Genomic DNA, 21,400 nt, shown 5'->3' with positions numbered 1-21,400 from the left:
GGGAAAACCTATGATGACGCTGGTCTGAAAGAAGACAGAAATTAAAGACTACTCAGCCGAGGAGAGTGATGGTACTTGCTCTGACTCGGTGGCGGAAGATTGCTTAGCTGTGGGTTTATCTCACTCATCTTTTAAGAAGATGTTATCTCAAGCCCTAACTCCTGTGCTTAAGAAATTGGCAGACATTAAAGCCGATATAAAGGAAATCTGATTGGTGGCGGAGCATAGCCATGTAGCAGGATGGCAGCATGAAGACAGATATCCATTGCTACATCTAGCCAAAACGCTAGCTAAAACAGCCCACACGTCATAAAAATGGTCAATACTGCAAAGGATACACTCCGGGAGCAGACTGGCACCCCTAAATCTGGAAAAGCACAAGCCAACATGGAGAAATTCCTACATAAGAGACAAATTGTGTCTCCGGCCCGGAAGCTTAAGATGGCATCCAACCACACCAATGCACAAACACTGGATGAGGACTCGGAGGCAGAGAGTGGGGGAGAACACAGGTTGGAGACAAATATGACCCAGCTCATCTATCAAAGGGATTTATTAAGCGGACTCTGTATAAAGCCCTTACTCCTATCACGAAAGAACTCACAGATATCTAATCTGACCTGCGTCAGATAGGAATGAGAGCGTAGGTGCTTGAATCTACACAGAATGATATGAGAGCCTACCATGGGAAGGTGAAGGAGACCCTGAACTCACAACAAGACAAAATAAATTAGGTGTTCCTGCGGGCAGTGGATCAGGAATCATAGAAGCAGGAGGAAGAATATTAGATTACTAGGAGTGCCGGAGTCCTATGCACACAAAGTCCTACCTATAGTTGCTCATGATGTCTTCTCTCCTTAATGTGACTAGACAGCGATAACACAATCAAAATTCAGCGTATTCACAGAGCGCTGGGACCGAAACCCCGCTCTAATGATCTTCCACATGATATTATATGTAGCTTTCTTAGCTATGCCGATACGGCTGCCATCCTCAAAGCGGCAAGAGCAAAAGGAGACCTGGTTTTTGAAGGAGCCACAATTTTCCTCTATCAGGACATTGCACCTTCCATTCTACAAAAAGGTAAGGCATTTAGGCCTCTACTTGAGGTTTTGCGTTCCAATAAATCTCCATTTCACTGGCATTTCCCATTCAGGACTAGCAATTCAAAAAGATGGCGGCCAAGTCACCATAAGAAAACATGACGACCTGGCACAAGCCTGGGATGTATAGGGATGCATTGGATATAACTCTATGGATGACACCGGCACCTGAACTGCTGTTACCCCCTACAATTGATGTTAACCCATTGTCGGTAGTGGGGAAAGCTAAATCTCCTTCGGAAAAGAGACCAATGCTGAAGGCTACAACGGCAGGGACTTGAACCCCATCTGGGGCGATTTTTATCCCACCAACAGTCACTTTACACTTAAGTGACACCTCGTTCCCTCGTTTTTATTTTTCCGTCGATTAAGTGGTATGAGGGCTGATTTTTTCGTGGGATAAACTAAAGTTTTTAATGATACAATTTTGGGGTACATGCAACGTTTTGATCACTTTTTATTTCATTTTTTGTGGAAGATGAGGTGACCAAAAAATAGGTGATTCTGGCGTTTACATTATTAGTTTTTTTTTACGCCGTACACCGTGTGGGTTAAATAATGATATATTGTAATAGTTCAGACTTTTACGGATGCAGAGATACCAATTATGTTTATTTATTTATTATTACTATGCTCTAGGGGGAAAATGGGAAAAGGTTTTTTTTTTAAACTTTGAATATATATATCTGGTTTTTTTTACATTAAAAAACGTTATTTTACAAATTTGTACTTTTTTTATTAGTGCCCCCAGGGGACTTCAACCAGTGATCGTTAGATCGCTTGCACTATATACTGCAATACTAATGTATTGCAGTATATCGTGATTCTAACAGGGCTTAATAGGAGGCACAAAGATGGCGGACCTGGGGGCCATCATTAGGCCCCCAGGCAGCCATAGCAACCATCGCCACCCCGCAATTACATTGCGGGGGGCGTGATGAGCTGTTAGATGGGGTCATCCCACTTTTTCTAACGATTTAAATGCCGCGGTCGCTATTGACCGCAGCATTTATCGGGTTAAACGAGCGGGATCGCGCTCGAGCGTGATCCCGCTCGTTACTCTGAAGTGTCGTCTGTAACATACAGTCGACACCCACATCACGGAGTGAACCTGTTCCATACTTCCCCTACCCGACTATGACGTATGAATACGTCAAATGTCGGGAAGTGGTTAATTTACCCATTAGGCGTCTATGGGGGACAGTGTCAAATGCCTTTGCAAAGTCCAAAAACACTATATCCACAGCGGCCCCTCTGTCTAGGCTTCTGCTCACCTCTTCATAAAAACAAATCAGGTTGGTTTGACAACTTTTGTCCTTAGTAAAACCGTGTTGGCTGTCACTTGTAATACTATTTTTTGTAACATAATCCTGTATATAGTCCCTCAATAGCCCCTCAAGCATTTTCCCCATGATGAATGTTAAGCTTACTGGTCTATAATTACCCGGGGGAAGACCTAGAGCCCTTTTTGAAAATAGGCACTACATATGCCCTGCGACCAGTTCCTTGGCACTATACCAGTCACTAGAGAATCTCTGAATATTATGAAGGGGGGGCCAGAAATAACTAAACAAAGCTCTTTAAGAACTCTAGGGTCCCGGGGCCTTGTGGACATTTATTTCATTTAACTTAGCTTGGACCATATCTACATTCAGCCAATTCAAATCAACTGATATATTAACAGCACTGGCACCGGATACATCAGCTGCTCTTTCTTCTATTGTATATACAGAGCTAAAAAACCCATTTAGTAACTCTGCCTTCTCTTGGTCGCCTTTGTCCATCTCCCCATTACCACTATCCTTGGCTTTTTTGAATTTACATACTTGAATATTTTTTGGGGATTTGTTTAACGAACATTGGCCACCTGCCTTTCATTTTGTATTCTTGCTGATTTTATTACTTTTTTGCAGATTTCATTAAGCTCTTTATATTTTACAAAGGCTACAGCTGTACCCTCAGATTTGTATTTTTCAAATGCCCTTTTTTTGTCATGTATTGCCCTTTTTACAGAAGGTGTAAGCCATGTGGGGTTTAATTTTAGTCGTTTATACTTGTTACTAGAGATGAGCGAACCGGGACAACCGAACCCGGTATCGGTCCGAACATCAGGAAAATTTATATGCCCTTTGGGGGTAAATGTTTTTTGCCCTCTTCTGGTTCTCTCTATTGTTATGCTGTTGGACACTATGAATGGGTACGGTGCTGATTATCCTTAACACTTTCCTACAATGGGCTAAAAATTAAAGATAAGATAAAATATAGATCGAACCTATTGAAGGAGTGTTTATAAAATATTAAGCTATTAGACTGTGATACTGACGTGATATTTCTTTAGTACTCTAATCTATGACATCCACTCGTGGTTACATGCCTCTTTGAGCATGCTACATTAAGAAGCAAGTATGTTGGCAGATGAACAGTTAAATTACTACTTACTATGAACTTGGAGTGTCTGGACATGTGATCAGCACTCGATGACATTGCTTGCTGCTAGCGGTCACATGATCGCGGTCGCCAGGCAACAGGGACGCTACTGTAATGCATATTGAATCCTGCGCATGGGCAGTAGGACTGAATGCCGATACATGAAAATTTAACATTGACGAATTATTGACAGCTCGTTTTAGACGGTCCGGCCATCCATCCACTAGGGTACTATGTATATGCTATGTATGTATTTTATTGTACGTTTATTGATGTACTTTGTTTACTGTTTGAAAAAGACACTCACTGGGGTCGAAACGTCACTTTTTATGGGGAAATAAAGACACCTCTTTTTGATACTTGGATAACTTGTGTGCTGCGGTTTTTCTACCTTCTTGTGTCTACTTTGGAGATGGATTGGCTATGACTCGACACTGCCTGCACCTATTGAAAAATAAACTTCTCCTGTTTAAATGCCCCCTGTGACTGCTCTCTGGGACTGTGATGTGCTGCTGATCTCTTTCTTTTGGATACTTCTCACATACAGACATACTGTACATCACCACCTTCATATCACTTCTCACATACAGACATACATCACCACCTTCATATCACTTCTCACATACAGACATAGACCACCGCCTTCATATCACTTCTCACATACATACATACATACATACATACATACATACATACATACACCACAGCCTTCATATCACTTCTCACATACAGATATACATCACTAACTTCATATCACTTCTCACATACAGACATCACCTTCATACCACTTCTCACATACAGACATACATCACTACCTTCATATCACTTCTCACATACAGACATACACCACCTTCATATCACTTCTTACATACAGACATACACCACCTTCATATCACTTCTCACATACGATGTCTGAGAAGAAAAAAATGTACACAGCGCCACATGGTGCAAGATAAACCTTGATAGGTAGGGCAATGAATGGTAGAGGTAAGTCGTTAGACTCACCATAGAAGCTATTGAAAAATAAACTTCTCCTGTTTAAATGCCCCCTGTGAATGCTCTCTGGGACTGTGATGTGCTTCTGATCTCTTTCTTTTGGATACTTCTCACATACAGACATACTGTGCATCACCACCTTCATATCACTTCTCACATACAGACATACATCACCACCTTCATATCACTTCTCACATACAGACATAGACCACCGCCTTCATATCACTTCTCACATACATACATACATACATACATACATACATACATACATACACCACAGCCTTCATATCACTTCTCACATACAGATATACATCACTAACTTCATATCACTTCTCACATACAGACATCACCTTCATACCACTTCTCACATACAGACATACATCACTACCTTCATATCACTTCTCACATACAGACATACACCACCTTCATATCACTTCTTACATACAGACATACACCACCTTCATATCACTTCTCACATACGATGTCTGAGAAGAAAAAAATGTACACAGCGCCACATGGTGCAAGATAAACCTTGATAGGTAGGGCAATGAATGGTAGAGGTAAGTCGTTAGACTCACCATAGAAGCTATTGAAAAATAAACTTCTCCTGTTTAAATGCCCCCTGTGAATGCTCTCTGGGACTGTGATGTGCTTCTGATCTCTTTCTTTTGGATACTTCTCACATACAGACATACTGTGCATCACCACCTTCATATCACTTCTCACATACAGACATACACCACCACCTTCATATCACTTCTCACATACAGACATAGACCACCGCCTTCATATCACTTCTCACATACATACATACATACATACACCACAGCCTTCATATCACTTCTCACATACAGACATACATCACTAACTTCATATCACTTCTCACATACAGACATCACCTTCATACCACTTCTCACATACAGACATACATCACTACCTTCATATCACTTCTCACATACAGACATACACCACCTTCATATCACTTCTTACATACAGACATACACCACCTTCATATCACTTCTCACATACAATGTCTGAGAAGAAAAAAATGTACACAGCGCCACATGGTGCAAGATAAACCTTGATAGGTAGGGCAATGAATGGTAGAGGTAAGTTGTTAGACTCACCATAGAAGCTCATACTGGCAGGTACAGCTTAGTGTAGAAGGCCGTTTTTGTAGCCAGGTTGCAGCTTTCCGTATCCAGGTACCGGCATCAATAATATTGAGCCGCAGGTAAATAGAGGTTATATATTTTTGAAAAAAAATATATATTTTTAAAAAACTGGATATTTTGGAAAGCACTCCTCAATGTAAAGAATAAGCAGAGGGGTGCTGGTAAGCAGGTTTATTGTACAACAATGGATGGGCAACGCGTTTCAACGCAGAACATGCGTCTTCGTCAGGCCGAAAAAAAATTATCATATGTATCAACTGAAATATCCAGTTTTTTTAAAAATATATATTTTTTTCAAAAATGTATAACCTCTACTTCTCACAGACATACACCACGTTTATATCACTTCTCACATACAGACATACACCGCCTTCAAATCACTTCTCACATACAGACAACGCCACTGTCACGTTGGGTACGTGGAACCACTGGGCCGTACCACCTTGACGGTATGGCAGCTGGCCAGCAGGATGCAGATCACAATCTATAGTTTGTAAAGTGTAAATGTGGCAGCTCGAGACAGTAGCAAGACAGGCTCGGCTGGGACTAGGCAGCAGGCAGACGTCAGGCGTGGTGTAGCAGGACAGGCATGGTATACAGCACAGCACGACTTCAACTCAGCACGGCACTTGAACAGGATAGCACGGGATACGGGTACAGGAACAGGGAACACTGGGAACTGGAAAACACTAGGAGACCATTTGCTTAGGCAAACTTTGGGTGCAAGAACAACGCTCAGGCATGGGAGGAAAGGGCTGAGCCCTTCTTAAAGTCCAGGGTGCTCATGGGCTAATTTTGACATTAACTCAGGTGTGTGCGGGCGCGAGCGTGTGCGTGCACCCTACGGGACCCGGCCGAGGTAAGCGGAAGTGAGCACTGGCGTCTCCTGAGACCCATGGCTGCGGCTGTCAGGAGGTGAGTAAGCCTGACGGCTCATGGCCATGGACATGACAGCCACCTTCATATCACTTCTCACATACAGACATACATCACCACCTTCATATCACTTCCCACATACAGACACCGCTGCCGCTATATCACTTCTCACATACAGACATCACCATCTTCATATCACTTCTCACATACAGACCTCACCATCTTCATATCACTTCTCACATACAGACACACATCACCACCTTCATATAATTTCCCACATACATACATACATACATACACCACCACCTTCATATCACTTCTCATATACAGACATACACCACCGCCTTCATATCACTTCTCACATACAGACATACACCACCGCCTTTCCTATTTGCCCTGTCTTTCCGAAACAGTGTTAAACCCTGTAGATTTACAGCCCAGTCATGAGAAGAGTCCGGCCATGTTTCAGCAACACCAACTATATCTATATGTTCCTCCAGTACCAAGGCCTCAAGCTCCCCCATTTTGCTTGCTAGATTTCTGGCATTTGTGAACATACACTTTAACTTGCATTTCAAATTTCCACATTTGGTATCAGAATTGTGATTATTTGACATTATTTGGGCATTTTTATTTTCACTGCTGTTTTGTAACAAAAGAATCTTTTTATCCTGTTGTCTAGTCCTCTCCTCACAGTCTATCCCCCCCCCCCAGCCAATATATTCTGACCCCTCTCTAACCTGACTACCCCTTTATTTTCTACATTGACCTCCCCCTCAACCCCTAGTTCAAAAACTCCACCATCCCAGCTAGAATTCTCTCTCCCAGCACAGCGGACCCCCTTTCATTAAGGTGCAAATCATCTGCAGAATACAGTTTGTACCACAATGAAAAGTAAGCCCAGTGCTCTAGGAACCTAAAGCCTTCTGCTCTGCACTAAGACTTCAGCCATGCATTTAACTCCCTGAGCTCCTGCTGTCTTTCCTGTAATGCGCGTGGCACAGGCAGCATTCCTGAGAATACTAGCTTGGAGGTGCTTCCCTTCAGCTTGTAGCCTAGTTCCTTAAAATTATTCTTAAGGCTTCACCACCTACCATGTATTCTATCGTTGGTACCCACATGGACCACGAAAGCAGGATCATCACAAGCCCCTCCCAATAATTTATCCAACCATTCGACCACTTGCCGAACCCTGGCACCAGGTAGACAGCAAACCATTCGGTTGAGGCGGTCTTGGCGACAAATTATTCTATCTGACTTCCTGATTATAGAATCCCCTACAACTACTAATTGCCTTGTCTTATCTACATTACCATCTCACCGACTACTAGCTGAGCTGGGCTGCTCTCCCGACTGTTAGGAAGATCAGTATCCCCTAGGGCTGCCATTTCTGAGACTGACACCCTCGCATCATCACCCAACTCGGCAATTTTGCTTGGAATAACATAAAAACCACAAAAGAGGCCATACTCACTAGGTAGGTGGGTGGGTGAAAACCCGTTCCCATCAGGACGCAGACGGGTCAAAGAATGCTGCAGAAGGAGTGTGCATTAAATAGTGATAGCCCCTCCCACTAGTCTTGAGGGGAGTGGCGGACTAAGTGCTCAAAGGTGTGCGATAAATGTGTGTTAGTGTAGTGCTAGGGTGTGAATGGATGGTAAAAAATAAATATGTATGTATGAAAGTGTCAGAACTGTGTAATAATGTAATAAAAATAAATAAATAAAATAAATGTGATGAATAGGGGTCAGTGCTGTGAATAGTACATGGGGTGTCAGTACTATGTGTAATACGTGGAGGGATAATGTGCTGGTCGTCAGGCATGGCGTATCTTGCCGAATAACAGCCTATTTGTAACGCCGCTAGTGTTAGCTAAAGCGGGCTGCTCTGCATTCCAAACCAAACGCCAGCACATCATGCCCTCCCAGCATATAAGACCCGGCTGCGTCCTGAAAAAAAGTGTAGTATACGTAGTAAGAAATATCCATGAAACATGGGGTATTAGTTGTTATTTTGGCCAAAATACGCAAAGCTCGCAACCCAACGTCAAGGGTCCCCAGTGCCTTGCGAGTCCCTAACCAGAACTTTTCGTTCCTAATTTAAAAACACAAACAGAAAAAATGGGACATAAATATCATCAAAACCACAAAAGAGGCCATACTCACTAGGTAGGTGGGTGGGTGAAAACCCGTTCCCATCAGGACGCAGACGGGTCAAAGAATGCTGCAGAAGGAGTGTGCATTAAATAGTGATAGCCCCTCCCACTAGTCTTGAGGGGAGTGGCGGACTAAGTGCTCAAAGGTGTGCGATAAATGTGTGTTAGTGTAGTGCTAGGGTGTGAATGGATGGTAAAAAATAAATATGTATGTATGAAAGTGTCAGAACTGTGTAATAATGTAATAAAAATAAATAAATAAAATAAATGTGATGAATAGGGGTCAGTGCTGTGAATAGTACATGGGGTGTCAGTACTATGTGTAATACGTGGAGGGATAATGTGCTGGTCGTCAGGCATGGCGTATCTTGCCGAATAACAGCCTATTTGTAACGCCGCTAGTGTTAGCTAAAGCGGGCTGCTCTGCATTCCAAACCAAACGCCAGCACATCATGCCCTCCCAGCATATAAGACCCGGCTGCGTCCTGAAAAAAAGTGTAGTATACGTAGTAAGAAATATCCATGAAACATGGGGTATTAGTTGTTATTTTGGCCAAAATACGCAAAGCTCGCAACCCAACGTCAAGGGTCCCCAGTGCCTTGCGAGTCCCTAACCAGAACTTTTCGTTCCTAATTTAAAAACACAAACAGAAAAAATGGGACATAAATATCATCAAAACCACAAAAGAGGCCATACTCACTAGGTAGGTGGGTGGGTGAAAACCCGTTCCCATCAGCACGCAGACGGGTCAAAGAATGCTGCAGAAGGAGTGTGCATTAAATAGTGATAGCCCCTCCCACTAGTCTTGAGGGGAGTGGCGGACTAAGTGCTCAAAGGTGTGCGATAAATGTGTGTTAGTGTAGTGCTAGGGTGTGAATGGATGGTAAAAAATAAATATGTATGTATGAAAGTGTCAGAACTGTGTAATAATGTAATAAAAATAAATAAATAAAATAAATGTGATGAATAGGGGTCAGTGCTGTGAATAGTACATGGGGTGTCAGTACTATGTGTAATACGTGGAGGGATAATGTGCTGGTCGTCAGGCATGGCGTATCTTGCCGAATAACAGCCTATTTGTAACGCCGCTAGTGTTAGCTAAAGCGGGCTGCTCTGCATTCCAAACCAAACGCCAGCACATCATGCCCTCCCAGCATATAAGACCCGGCTGCGTCCTGAAAAAAAGTGTAGTATACGTAGTAAGAAATATCCATGAAACATGGGGTATTAGTTGTTATTTTGGCCAAAATACGCAAAGCTCGCAACCCAACGTCAAGGGTCCCCAGTGCCTTGCGAGTCCCTAACCAGAACAGCCCGCTTTAGCTAACACTAGCGGCGTTACAAATAGGCTGTTATTCGGCAAGATACGCCATGCCTGACGACCAGCACATTATCCCTCCACGTATTACACATAGTACTGACACCCCATGTACTATTCACAGCACTGACCCCTATTCATCACATTTATTTTATTTATTTATTTTTATTACATTATTACACAGTTCTGACACTTTCATACATACATATTTATTTTTTACCATCCATTCACACCCTAGCACTACACTAACACACATTTATCGCACACCTTTGAGCACTTAGTCCGCCACTCCCCTCAAGACTAGTGGGAGGGGCTATCACTATTTAATGCACACTCCTTCTGCAGCATTCTTTGACCCGTCTGCGTCCTGATGGGAACGGGTTTTCACCCACCCACCTACCTAGTGAGTATGGCCTCTTTTGTGGTTTTGATGATATTTATGTCCCATTTTTTCTGTTTGGAATAACATAAACTGGATTGGCCTTCCTTTTCTTGAACCCCTTTCTACTGCCACTAACTACATTAACCCAGCTACTTGCCTGGTTCTGCTGATCCATGTCTTCTACCCCACTAACTGCTTGCTCAGTGAGCAGCATGCTCCACTCAAGGTTGTTTACCGCCCTCAGTGTTGCATTTTGCTCCTCCAGATCTCTAATGCGAGCTTCCAGGCGAACAACATGCTCACATCTGCCATTGAGGTATTCACCCTGGAACTCCAGCTCCAGTCGTGCATACATAAGGCAAACTGTGCACTGAAGAAAACCTCCAATCTTACTATCCATTATCCTAGTTAAACTTTATTATTTAACATCCTCTGAGCTTGTTGGTCGAGAGGGATGCACGGAGAAGTTAATTGAAGAATTTTTGAAAGTCATAAGGTGCTTACATCTATACCCTTTGTGAAAAGTCCGGGCCCAGATGGACTGCCCATTATTTATTATAAAAAATGTAAGAAGATTATTCTCCTTCATTTCGTCTCCCTCTGTAATTCTTGTTACAAGGTTTCCAATTGCCTCCTTTAAGACCTTGAGGCGTTTACCACTGTCATTCCCAAAGAAGTCTCTGCGGTAACTAAAGACCCATCTCCCTCTTAAACTCGGATCTCAAGTGGTGGACTAAATTTTTGGCTAAAAGATTAAACCCTTTTCTTGGAACTCTATTGGCCATCGCATGCGACTATGCTGGCTGAAGACTGACTCACAGGTTGACGCTGGCTGAACACTGTCTTTATGAAACAGCCTCATGCTGATAGGTCCGCATCAGAGGCTCAGTGGTAGCTCTGCCCATTAAGAATCGCTGGCAGCCAAACCCACTTTGCTAGCCAGTGGGTCATTTCCATATTAATTGCTAAATAAAGAGGGTCCATAGCTCAGCAAAGTGGGATGCACAAATACAGGACAAACACCGGTGGACTCACAGACACAGCATCTATTAGGTAAGACTACCAACTCCCTTTGTAGGACCTAGTGACAGGCCCTCTTTAAATGGTAGCAAATATCAAGGATAGTAAATGAATGCAATGAGCCGTACTGATATCTGACAGAAAAAAGACTGTAAATGGTTAGTACCTGCCTGATCACAGATACATCATGTTTTTTTTATAAAATCTAATGCTAAATTTACACAATGAATACAAGGTAAAGTATTTATAAGCAGCTGCTGATATCAGAGCACTCCAGTGCTGAGGTTCTGTATCCACCATGCTGATCTGATGTTGAGGTTCTGCAGAACCATGCACCATATTCAATGAAAAATCATTGTCTGGATAATGAACGGGTCTCCAATTCACTGTTCTTCTTACTTATATACTGTCTTATTACTTATATCCTATGGAAGTCTGACCCCTCCGGATGTGCTACACATACAAAGCCCTGCATTTGAATATGAATATTATCAGGACGGAGACATCATTCTCGGAGGGCTGATTCCTGCTCATTCTCTGCACTTTACCGAAGAAGATTCTAAATTGCAGTCACACTGGTTCTGCTTAACGTAAGTGTCTTTCTACTTTACATATTTTCATAATATTTCCCTTTGATACAAAGTATGGGAAAAAATGTCATTTTCCATATGATGCAAACACAGGAAAGTTTATCTAGAAATGGTCTCAGATCCATCATTCTGATCTCTAGAGCCGGAGATATAATTGCTGGTTGCAATATTTGCAGTAGTTTTCTCTATAAACAGAAGGAGAAAGTGCAGAAGTCCAGACACAAAATATAATGTATCTTCCTATCTGCATAATATTACTGAATACTGTACATGGTTATTATCAGGCAGGATCAGGATTCCCTCCACGCTCATGTACATGACGGCATTATGTCTCTGTACAATCTGTGTATGATGTACAAGTGTATGGAGCCATAATAAAGTCCCCATAGAAGTCTATAGACCCTGACTGTAGCTCCATATGATTCCGGGTTTATAGGCTATGTTCACACGGAGTATTTTGCAGGAGGAATATCTGCCTCAAAATTCAGTTTGGAAGTTTGAGGCAGATTTTCCTCTCCCTGCACGCCGATTTTCGCTGAGTTTTTCGCGGCGTTTTTCGCCCGCGGCCATTGAGCGCCGCGGGCATGAAACACAGCGAAATACGCTTTCTCTGCCTCCCATTGAAGTCAATGGCAGGTCAGAGGCGGAAGGGCCCGAAGATAGGGCATGTCGCTTCTTTTTCCCGCGAGGCAGTTTTACTGCTCGCGGGAAAAAGACGCCGACAGCTCCCATTGAAATCAATGGGAGGCATTTTCGGGCCGTTTTTACCGAGTTTTGCGACACGGTTTCCGCGTCAAAAAACTCGGCAAAATTCTCCGTGTGAACATGCAAAGGGTAAAATCTGCAGTAAAATCCACATGCGAGGAAAGCGTCACAACATGCACCTCCTGAAAGTTACTGCTATTTATTTATGTTAAATTTCCCTTTAAAACTCAACAACACAAACATGATCCAGACTCCTTTATTCTGTCAAAGAAAATGATCCAGACGGGTTTTTATTTATTCACAATACAAATCACTTGTAACTGGAGGCAACGGGATAGGAATCTGCTGCAATATGTATGCAAAAGTAATTTTTGTTTTGTAATCTTGAAAAAATAAACATTACCTTTCAACAGAATGCAAATATATGGTGTGAACAGCGCCTTAGGCCAGGATCACACAGACATTTATTTTTCTGTTTTTGTGCAGTTTTTAATTTAGTTTTATTAGCCAAACACAGAAGTGAACACAAAAGAAAAGTGATGCAGAAGTCTTTTCTTTATACGTTTCCTTCCTTTCAGATCCATTTCTGGCATTGGCCAAAAAAATTAATAAAATGAGCCAAAAGTTGCACAAAAAACGACATTAAAACTTTGTGTGTGATCCTGGCCTTAGTGTTATCTAGAGGTCGAGCGGCAGGATAATCGCAGAGGATTTCTTGTAGTTGGACAGTTTAAAATTTAGGTGACTTTTGCCTAAGTCCAGGTTCACAAAGGTGTTTTTTTATTGTTTAAAACTGCATAATAAATCCGACATAAACGCCTGCAGTTTTCTATAGTTACGAGCTTTTTATGGCGTTTTTCAGGGTAAGTTCACATGTAGCATAAATACCGCATAATACAGTAGCAGCAGAGAGGATGAGATGTGAACAAATAGAATCCACACGTTGTGTAAATAATGAGCAGAAAAAATGCACAGAAATTGACCTGCGGTGCGGTTTTTATTTCGCAACATGTCAATTGTATTTGCGTAATCGCTGTTTTTTTGTTGCAGTTTTTTTCCCATTGAATTCAATAGGGATTTAACACCCGCAACAAATAAGGAATTTTGCGTTTTTTGCGGAAAAGCTGTGATTCTGCCACAAAAAACAAAACTCAGAATTTTTTTTAATCATATACTTACCCAGAATTCTTTGCTTCTTCATCCAGGCCGGCCTCCTGGGATGATGTTCCATCCCATGTGACCGCTGCATTAAATCACAGGCTGCAGTGGTCACATGGGATAGATCGTCATCTCAGGAGGCCGGTCTGCAGGATATCAGAGGGTAAGTACGTGTTTTGTTTTTTTCTGTGCAGTTTTCCAGAACGGACATTCCGGCCTGAAAAAACGCACCATGGCGGATACTCTGTGTGTTTTTACGCAGCGTATCAGTCCTGTTTGAACATGGCCTAATGCTGTTTTTGAATGAAGTCTTAATTTACATTCTTCTTTTTATGCGTTTTTTTCAAGGCATATTAAAAAGCCCATTTATGTCTATAAAGAAAAAACACAAAAAAGAGCAGCACCAAGGAAGACATTAATTCCTTTGTGCAAGCCTCAGGACCACGACCTCTAGTCCCAAAATTTAGAAAATCCAAAGAATAGGCAGCACTCCACATCATAGTATCAAAGTGAAAAAAATAATTATTCACCCATATTGCAAATTGCGACAATTCAGCCCCAGCATGGGACTGAGAAAGGTCCATGCTGGGGCTGAAACGTCGCACTTTGCCATATGGGTGTATGGGTGAATATTTTTTTTCGCACTTTGATACTATGATGTGGAGTGCTGCCTATTCTTTGGATTTCTATAAAAAAAAATATTTGAAAAATTTCATACCTAGAACAACCCGCATTTTTTTTTTAAAAAAATGAACACAAAAATGCCAAAATAAAAGCACAAACCAAAACGCTATGTGCGTTGAGAAATTCATGTTTCTACAGAACAACAGCAAACATCTGGCCAATATGTTTTTAGCTTTAAAAAAATAGCAAAAAAGCGCTAAAAAAAACCACAGTAAAAAATGTGCCTAATTAGTAGTAGTCTATGCGACCATACCGCACCTCCCTATGCTTCAGATCTCATCAGTATGTATGCGATAAAAAAAAATAATTGCGAGCTCCACCTGCTGCCATATTACGGAAGTATAACAAGCATTGCTTCTAGGGGAGAATATCTCTGTACTACGGTGCCATATGGAGGAAAATACAGCGGCTCATAAAGTATCTATGGCTCTAGAGTACGTTAGCTCTGGAATAATCCTGCCATATATCTCCATGTCACATCTTTTCTGTGTGCATGAGGCCCTAAGTATAAGTCACTGAAGAGATATAAGTGAACTGTCTCAGCATAGAAAATCATTGCTACAACTTAAAGGCTATGGAATCCTTTTTATAATAACACAATGTATCACGGTATTTAAAGCAACTTTTTAATTGGATTTTATTTACATTTTTTTTACTTTTTTGAGACACAGCTTCTATGTATCCTGGATATACAGAAGCTGTATCCTGCGCTGAAACCGAAATCCGTCAGGTCATCGGGACTGACGGCTTTGGGGACACACAGGATCCAATTAATAACGATCACATCTAAGTTCATAAACTTACATGTGATCGATCCTGCGTGTCAGAAACACACAGGACGTGCTGACAGTGAAGCCATCAGTCCCACTGACCTGACTGACTCGAGTTTGAGCACAAGATACAGTTTCTATGTATCCATCTCAAAAATATATTTTTATTTATAAAAAAAACTATTGAAAAGTTGCATTAAAAGCCATGATACATTGTTTTATTTATTTTTTTAAAAAGTGTTCAAAGGTTTAGATAAAATGCAGCAAGGCAGCACATCCAAGAAAACTGGAATATTATTGACCGACAGGTGTGACATTTCAGTCCAACAGGACCTTTCTCAAGCAGGTGAACATACAAATGAACCACAGTATACAAGGACTCATGGAGTCATAATTGCCAGTAATACAATAAATATATAAAAAGTGTATAAATGCATAACGGACATTATAAGAAACATGATACAATATATCACATTATTGATGATCTACATATGCTTTATAAATGCTGCTAGCAGGATACAGACGTGCCCATAACTGGCAATGCCGCTAAGGCCTCATTTACACGAGCGTAATATACGTGCGTGCGACGCGCGCGCTTTTCACGCGTGTCGTACGCACCTATATTACTTTATGGGGCAGTGCAGACGATGCGTGAATTTTGCGCAGCGCGAGTGCGTTGAGGAAAACTCACGACATGTTCTATAATCGTGAGTTTTTCGCGCATCACGCACCCATTGAAGTCAATGGGTGCGTGAAAACCACAAAGGTCGCACGGAAGCACTTCCGTGTGAACTGCGTGATTCGCGCAAGACCTGTCAAACTGAATGTAAACAGAAAAGCACCACGTGCTTTTCTGTTTACAAACATCCGAACGGAGTGTCTTAGACATGAGCGAACCGAACTTTACCGGGTTCGGCCGAACTCGTTTTGACCGAACCCGGCAGGAGACAGTCACTGTGGAGGGTGCTGAAAGAGTTAAACTGGTTCAGCACCCTGGACAGTGACTTCCAATTCCAATATACGTGAACGTGTAAAAAAAAAAAAAAGTTCTGACTTACCGATAACTCCCGGCTTCTTCCTCCAGTCTGACCTCCCGGGATGACAATTCAGTCCAAGTGACAGCTGCAGCCAATCACAAGCCAAGCACAGGCTGCAGCGGTCAGATGGACTGCCGCGTCATCCAGGGAGGTGGGGCCAGATGTCAAGAGAGGCACGTCACCAAGGACGCGTCACCAAGGATGCGTCACCAAGGCAACGGCCGGGAAGTTCTCGGTAAGTACGAACCTCTTTTTTTTTAAACAGGTTACTCGATATGGTGATCGGAATGCACTGTCGAGGGTGCTGAAAGAGTTACTGCCGATCAGTTAACTTTTTCAGCACCATGGACAGTGACTGACGTCGACTAGCCTCAACTCTATGATGGCGGCTGCACGAAAATCACGCAGCCGCGCATCATACACGGATGACACACGGAGCTGTCAAGTGCCTTTTGCGCATGCAAAACGCTGTGTTTTTTGCGCGCGCAAAACGCACACGCTCGTGTAAATGAGGCCTAAGACTTTCACCTTTATATAAACCAGGGAGACAACGTGTACATGGAAACATTCTGTACATCACACAAACAGTTTTTATATAATCAAAATGTTATATGTCTTATAGACCAGAAATTGATGAATATAGAGGAATCTTGTCCTTCATCTTTGCTGTTGATGAGATTAATAAAGATCCCGACCTTCTCCCCAATATTACTCTGGGGTATCATATACTGGATACGTGTGGAAATTCATTCAGAGCTTTATATTCTGTCTTTCAAATACTAACTGGAAAGAAAAGGAGGTTCCCTAATTATTCCTGCAGGGACCGCGGTGAAGTGGCTGCTTTTGTGGTTGGTCCTAGTTTTGACACAAGACATGCCATTGTTGACTTACTCACTATATACAGGTACACCCAGGTAAGAGCAATCTACACAGCATCAGATTCAATCTTTAGATGCAGATGCAGATTTTCATTAAAATAAATTCTAAAGATTAAATAATTATAATTTGTAGTTCTGCTGATATTCTTACTTGTACTTGTATTGTGGGTAATATAGAAATTAGTTGTAATGGTGGGGGGTAGGGAAACGGACAAGTGAGCCCTAATCTACCCGCCACTCTGTCCCTGCCTACTTGCAACGACCCGCCCTAGGCGACGGGGTACAACTGGGCGGCGGTCCCTGCGCTCAGTAAGTGCATGACAAACACGACAAACAAACAAGGGAATACAAGCAAGGGAAATAGGCAGTTGCTCACGGAAACACGGAGAGCAATAGAGTAGTGAACGAGCCGAGTCAAGCCAGGAGAGTGCGAGGTACAAAGCGAAAAGCAGAAGAGTAGTCGGTAAGCCGGGGTCCGTATGAAGCAGGATCAAAAATAGCAGGAGCTGTAGCTGGGCCAGGAAACCACAAGGACAGATTCACAAGCACAGATGGACAGGAAGGGCAGGCTTAAATAGACCGAGGGCGGGAGCTAGCTGAGTCTGGCCAGGTTGCGATAGGCTCTCCCACTCCTAAGCCTGCCAGCCTGAGTGGAGGAAGCTGGTGTCTGTCTCAGGGATGTAGACTCAGGTGCTGACTGATTAGTTCTGGGAGTTAACCCCGAAGCAGTGCCTGGCAGATCCTTTACAGTACCCCCCCTTTTATGAGGGGCCACCGGACCCTTTCTAAGTGGACCTGGCTTACTGGGGAAACGCAGGTGGAACCTCCTGACCAATACCCCAGCGTGAACATCCCGGGCGGGTACCCAAGTCCTCTCCTCGGGACCGTATCCTCTCCAATGGACCAGGTACTGGAGGGAGCCTTGGACCATCTTGCTGTCCACGATCCTGGCCACTTCAAATTCCACCCCCTCAGGGGTGAGGACGGGAACAGGAGGTTTCCTCGAGGGAGCCAAGGACGGGGAGCAGCGTTTCAGGAGGGAGGCATGAAACACGTTGTGTATACGAAAAGACGGGGGTAACTCCAGCCGGAAAGAGACAGGACTGAGGACCTCAACGACCTTATACGGCCCAATAAACCGGGGAGCAAACTTTTTGGACGGAACCTTGAGACGCAAGTTCCTAGATGACAACCACACCAGATCCCCGACCACAAACAGGGGGTTAGCAGAACGTCTTCTATCGGCCTGAGCCTTCTGTACGCTCTGGGACGCCTCTAGGTTCTTCTGAACCTGGGCCCAGACTGTGCACAGATCCCGATGAACGACCTCCACCTCGGGATTGTTGGAACAACCAGGTGAAACGGAGGAGAACCGTGGATTAAACCCAAAATTACAGAAAAAGGGAGAGACCCCTGACGAGTTACTGACCCGGTTATTAAGGGAAAATTCGGCGAGGGGAATGAAAGAGACCCAATCAAATTGACAGTCAGAGACAAAACATCTTAAGTATTGTTCTAGAGACTGATTAGTCCTCTCCGTTTGGCCATTGGTTTCAGGATGGAAGGCAGAGGAGAAGGACAGATCCATCCCCAACTTATTACAGAAGGCTCTCCAAAACAATGAAACAAATTGTACCCCTCTGTCAGAAACAATATTGACGGGGACCCCATGGAGACGCAGGATATGTTTGATAAACAAGGTAGCCAACGTCTTGGCGTTGGGTAGTTTCTTGAGGGGCACAAAGTGGCACATTTTACTGAAGCGGTCTACCACCACCCACACCACCGATTTGCCTTGGGATGGAGGCAAATCGGTGATAAAATCCATGGAGATATGTGTCCAAGGTCTCTGGGGAATGGGCAATGAACGCAGTAAGCCCGCTGGTCGGGACCTGGGAGTCTTGGACCTGGCACAAACCTCACAGGCGGCGACGTAGGCCTTAACGTCTTTAGGCAAACCAGGCCACCAATAATTTCTGGTAATGAGGTGTTTGGTACCCAGGATGCCTGGATGGCCAGATAGTGCGGAGTCGTGATTTTCCCTAAGTACCCTTAGCCGGAATTGCAGGGGAACAAACAGCTTGTTCTCAGGAAGGTTCCCAGGAGCTGAACGTTGATCAGCAGCAATTTCAGAGACTAAATCAGACTCGATAGAGGAAATGACTATACCTGGAGGCAAAATACAAGCAGGATCTTCCTCCGAAGGAGGGCTGGCCATGAAGCTACGCGACAGTGCATCCGCCTTAATATTTTTAGACCCGGCCCTATAGGTAACCAAAAAATTGAATCTGGTAAAAAACAACGCCCATCGAGCTTGTCTCGGGTTTAGCCTCCGGGCAGATTCTAGGATAACCAGATTCTTGTGGTCGGTAAGGACCGTTACCTGGTGCCTAGCCCCCTCCAGGAAGTGGCGCCACTCTTCAAATGCCCATTTAATGGCTAAGAGTTCGCGGTTGCCAATATCATAGTTACTTTCCGTTGGCGAAAACTTCCTGGAGAAGTAGGCACAGGGGCGGAGATGGGTGAGGGACCTAGTACCCTGGGACAAGACAGCCCCCACTCCCACCTCAGATGCGTCAACTTCCACGATAAATGGCTCCATTTGGTTGGGCTGCACCAGTACCGGGGCCGAGATAAAGCACTTCTTAAGGGCCTCAAAAGCCCGGACAGCCTCAGGAGGCCAGTGGAGGAGATCGGCACCTTTGCGAGTGAGGTCCGTAAGGGGCTTAGCGATGACCGAGAAGTTAGCAATAAATCTCCTGTAATAATTAGCGAACCCCAAAAAACACTGTAACGCCTTCAGGGAGGCAGGTTGGACCCATTCCGCCACCGCCTGAACCTTGGCGGGGTCCATGCGGAATTCATGAGGAGTGAGGATTTGACCCAAAAATGGAATCTCCTGTACCCCAAATACACATTTTTCGATTTTGGCAAACAGTTTGTTTTCCCATAGGACCTGGAGCACCTTCCTGACATGCTCTATGTGGGAGGACCAGTCCTTGGAAAACACCAATATGTCATCAAGGTACACTACAAGAAATATCCCCAGGTAATTTCTCAAAATCTCATTTATGAAGTTCTGAAAGACCGCAGGGGGCTTGTAAATTTGTAATGGTGGGGGGTAGGGAAACGGACAAGTGAGCCCTAATCTACCCGCCACTCTGTCCCTGCCTACTTGCAACGACCCGCCCTAGGCGACGGGGTACAACTGGGCGGCGGTCCCTGCGCTCAGTAAGTGCATGACAAACACGACAAACAAACAAGGGAATACAAGCAAGGGAAATAGGCAGTTGCTCACGGAAACACGGAGAGCAATAGAGTAGTGAACGAGCCGAGTCAAGCCAGGAGAGTGCGAGGTACAAAGCGAAAAGCAGAAGAGTAGTCGGTAAGCCGGGGTCCGTATGAAGCAGGATCAAAAATAGCAGGAGCTGTAGCTGGGCCAGGAAACCACAAGGACAGATTCACAAGCACAGATGGACAGGAAGGGCAGGCTTAAATAGACCGAGGGCGGGAGCTAGCTGAGTCTGGCCAGGTTGCGATAGGCTCTCCCACTCCTAAGCCTGCCAGCCTGAGTGGAGGAAGCTGGTGTCTGTCTCAGGGATGTAGACTCAGGTGCTGACTGATTAGTTCTGGGAGTTAACCCCGAAGCAGTGCCTGGCAGATCCTTTACAGTACCCCCCCTTTTATGAGGGGCCACCAGACCCTTTCTAAGTGGACCTGGCTTACTGGGGAAACGCAGGTGGAACCTCCTGACCAATACCCCAGCGTGAACATCCCGGGCGGGTACCCAAGTCCTCTCCTCGGGACCGTATCCTCTCCAATGGACCAGGTACTGGAGGGAGCCTTGGACCATCTTGCTGTCCACGATCCTGGCCACTTCAAATTCCACCCCCTCAGGGGTGAGGACGGGAACAGGAGGTTTCCTCGAGGGAGCCAAGGACGGGGAGCAGCGTTTCAGGAGGGAGGCATGAAACACGTTGTGTATACGAAAAGACGGGGGTAACTCCAGCCGGAAAGAGACAGGACTGAGGACCTCAACGACCTTATACGGCCCAATAAACCGGGGAGCAAACTTTTTGGACGGAACCTTGAGACGCAAGTTCCTAGATGACAACCACACCAGAT

At 44.0% G+C, this 21,400-nt stretch overlaps 1 protein-coding gene across 1 annotated transcript in view; it reads left to right on the top strand.

The window, feature by feature from the left end:
- The first annotated feature begins 315 nt into the window (after positions 1-315).
- Positions 316-21,400, top strand: part of LOC142665302 (vomeronasal type-2 receptor 26-like) — a 42,968-nt gene continuing 21,883 nt past the window's right edge. Inside the window, exons 1-4 of the mRNA XM_075844961.1 lie at positions 316-512; positions 962-1,083; positions 15,599-15,668; positions 17,020-17,311. Coding sequence (XP_075701076.1) covers positions 316-512; positions 962-1,083; positions 15,599-15,668; positions 17,020-17,311 — 681 coding nt within the window. The remainder of the gene's footprint in view (positions 513-961; positions 1,084-15,598; positions 15,669-17,019; positions 17,312-21,400) is intronic.

This window comes from Rhinoderma darwinii, chromosome 1 (genome assembly GCF_050947455.1).
Source record: "Rhinoderma darwinii isolate aRhiDar2 chromosome 1, aRhiDar2.hap1, whole genome shotgun sequence".
Lineage (NCBI taxonomy): Eukaryota > Metazoa > Chordata > Amphibia > Anura > Rhinodermatidae > Rhinoderma > Rhinoderma darwinii.
This window is presented reverse-complemented; position numbering and strand designations above follow the sequence as displayed.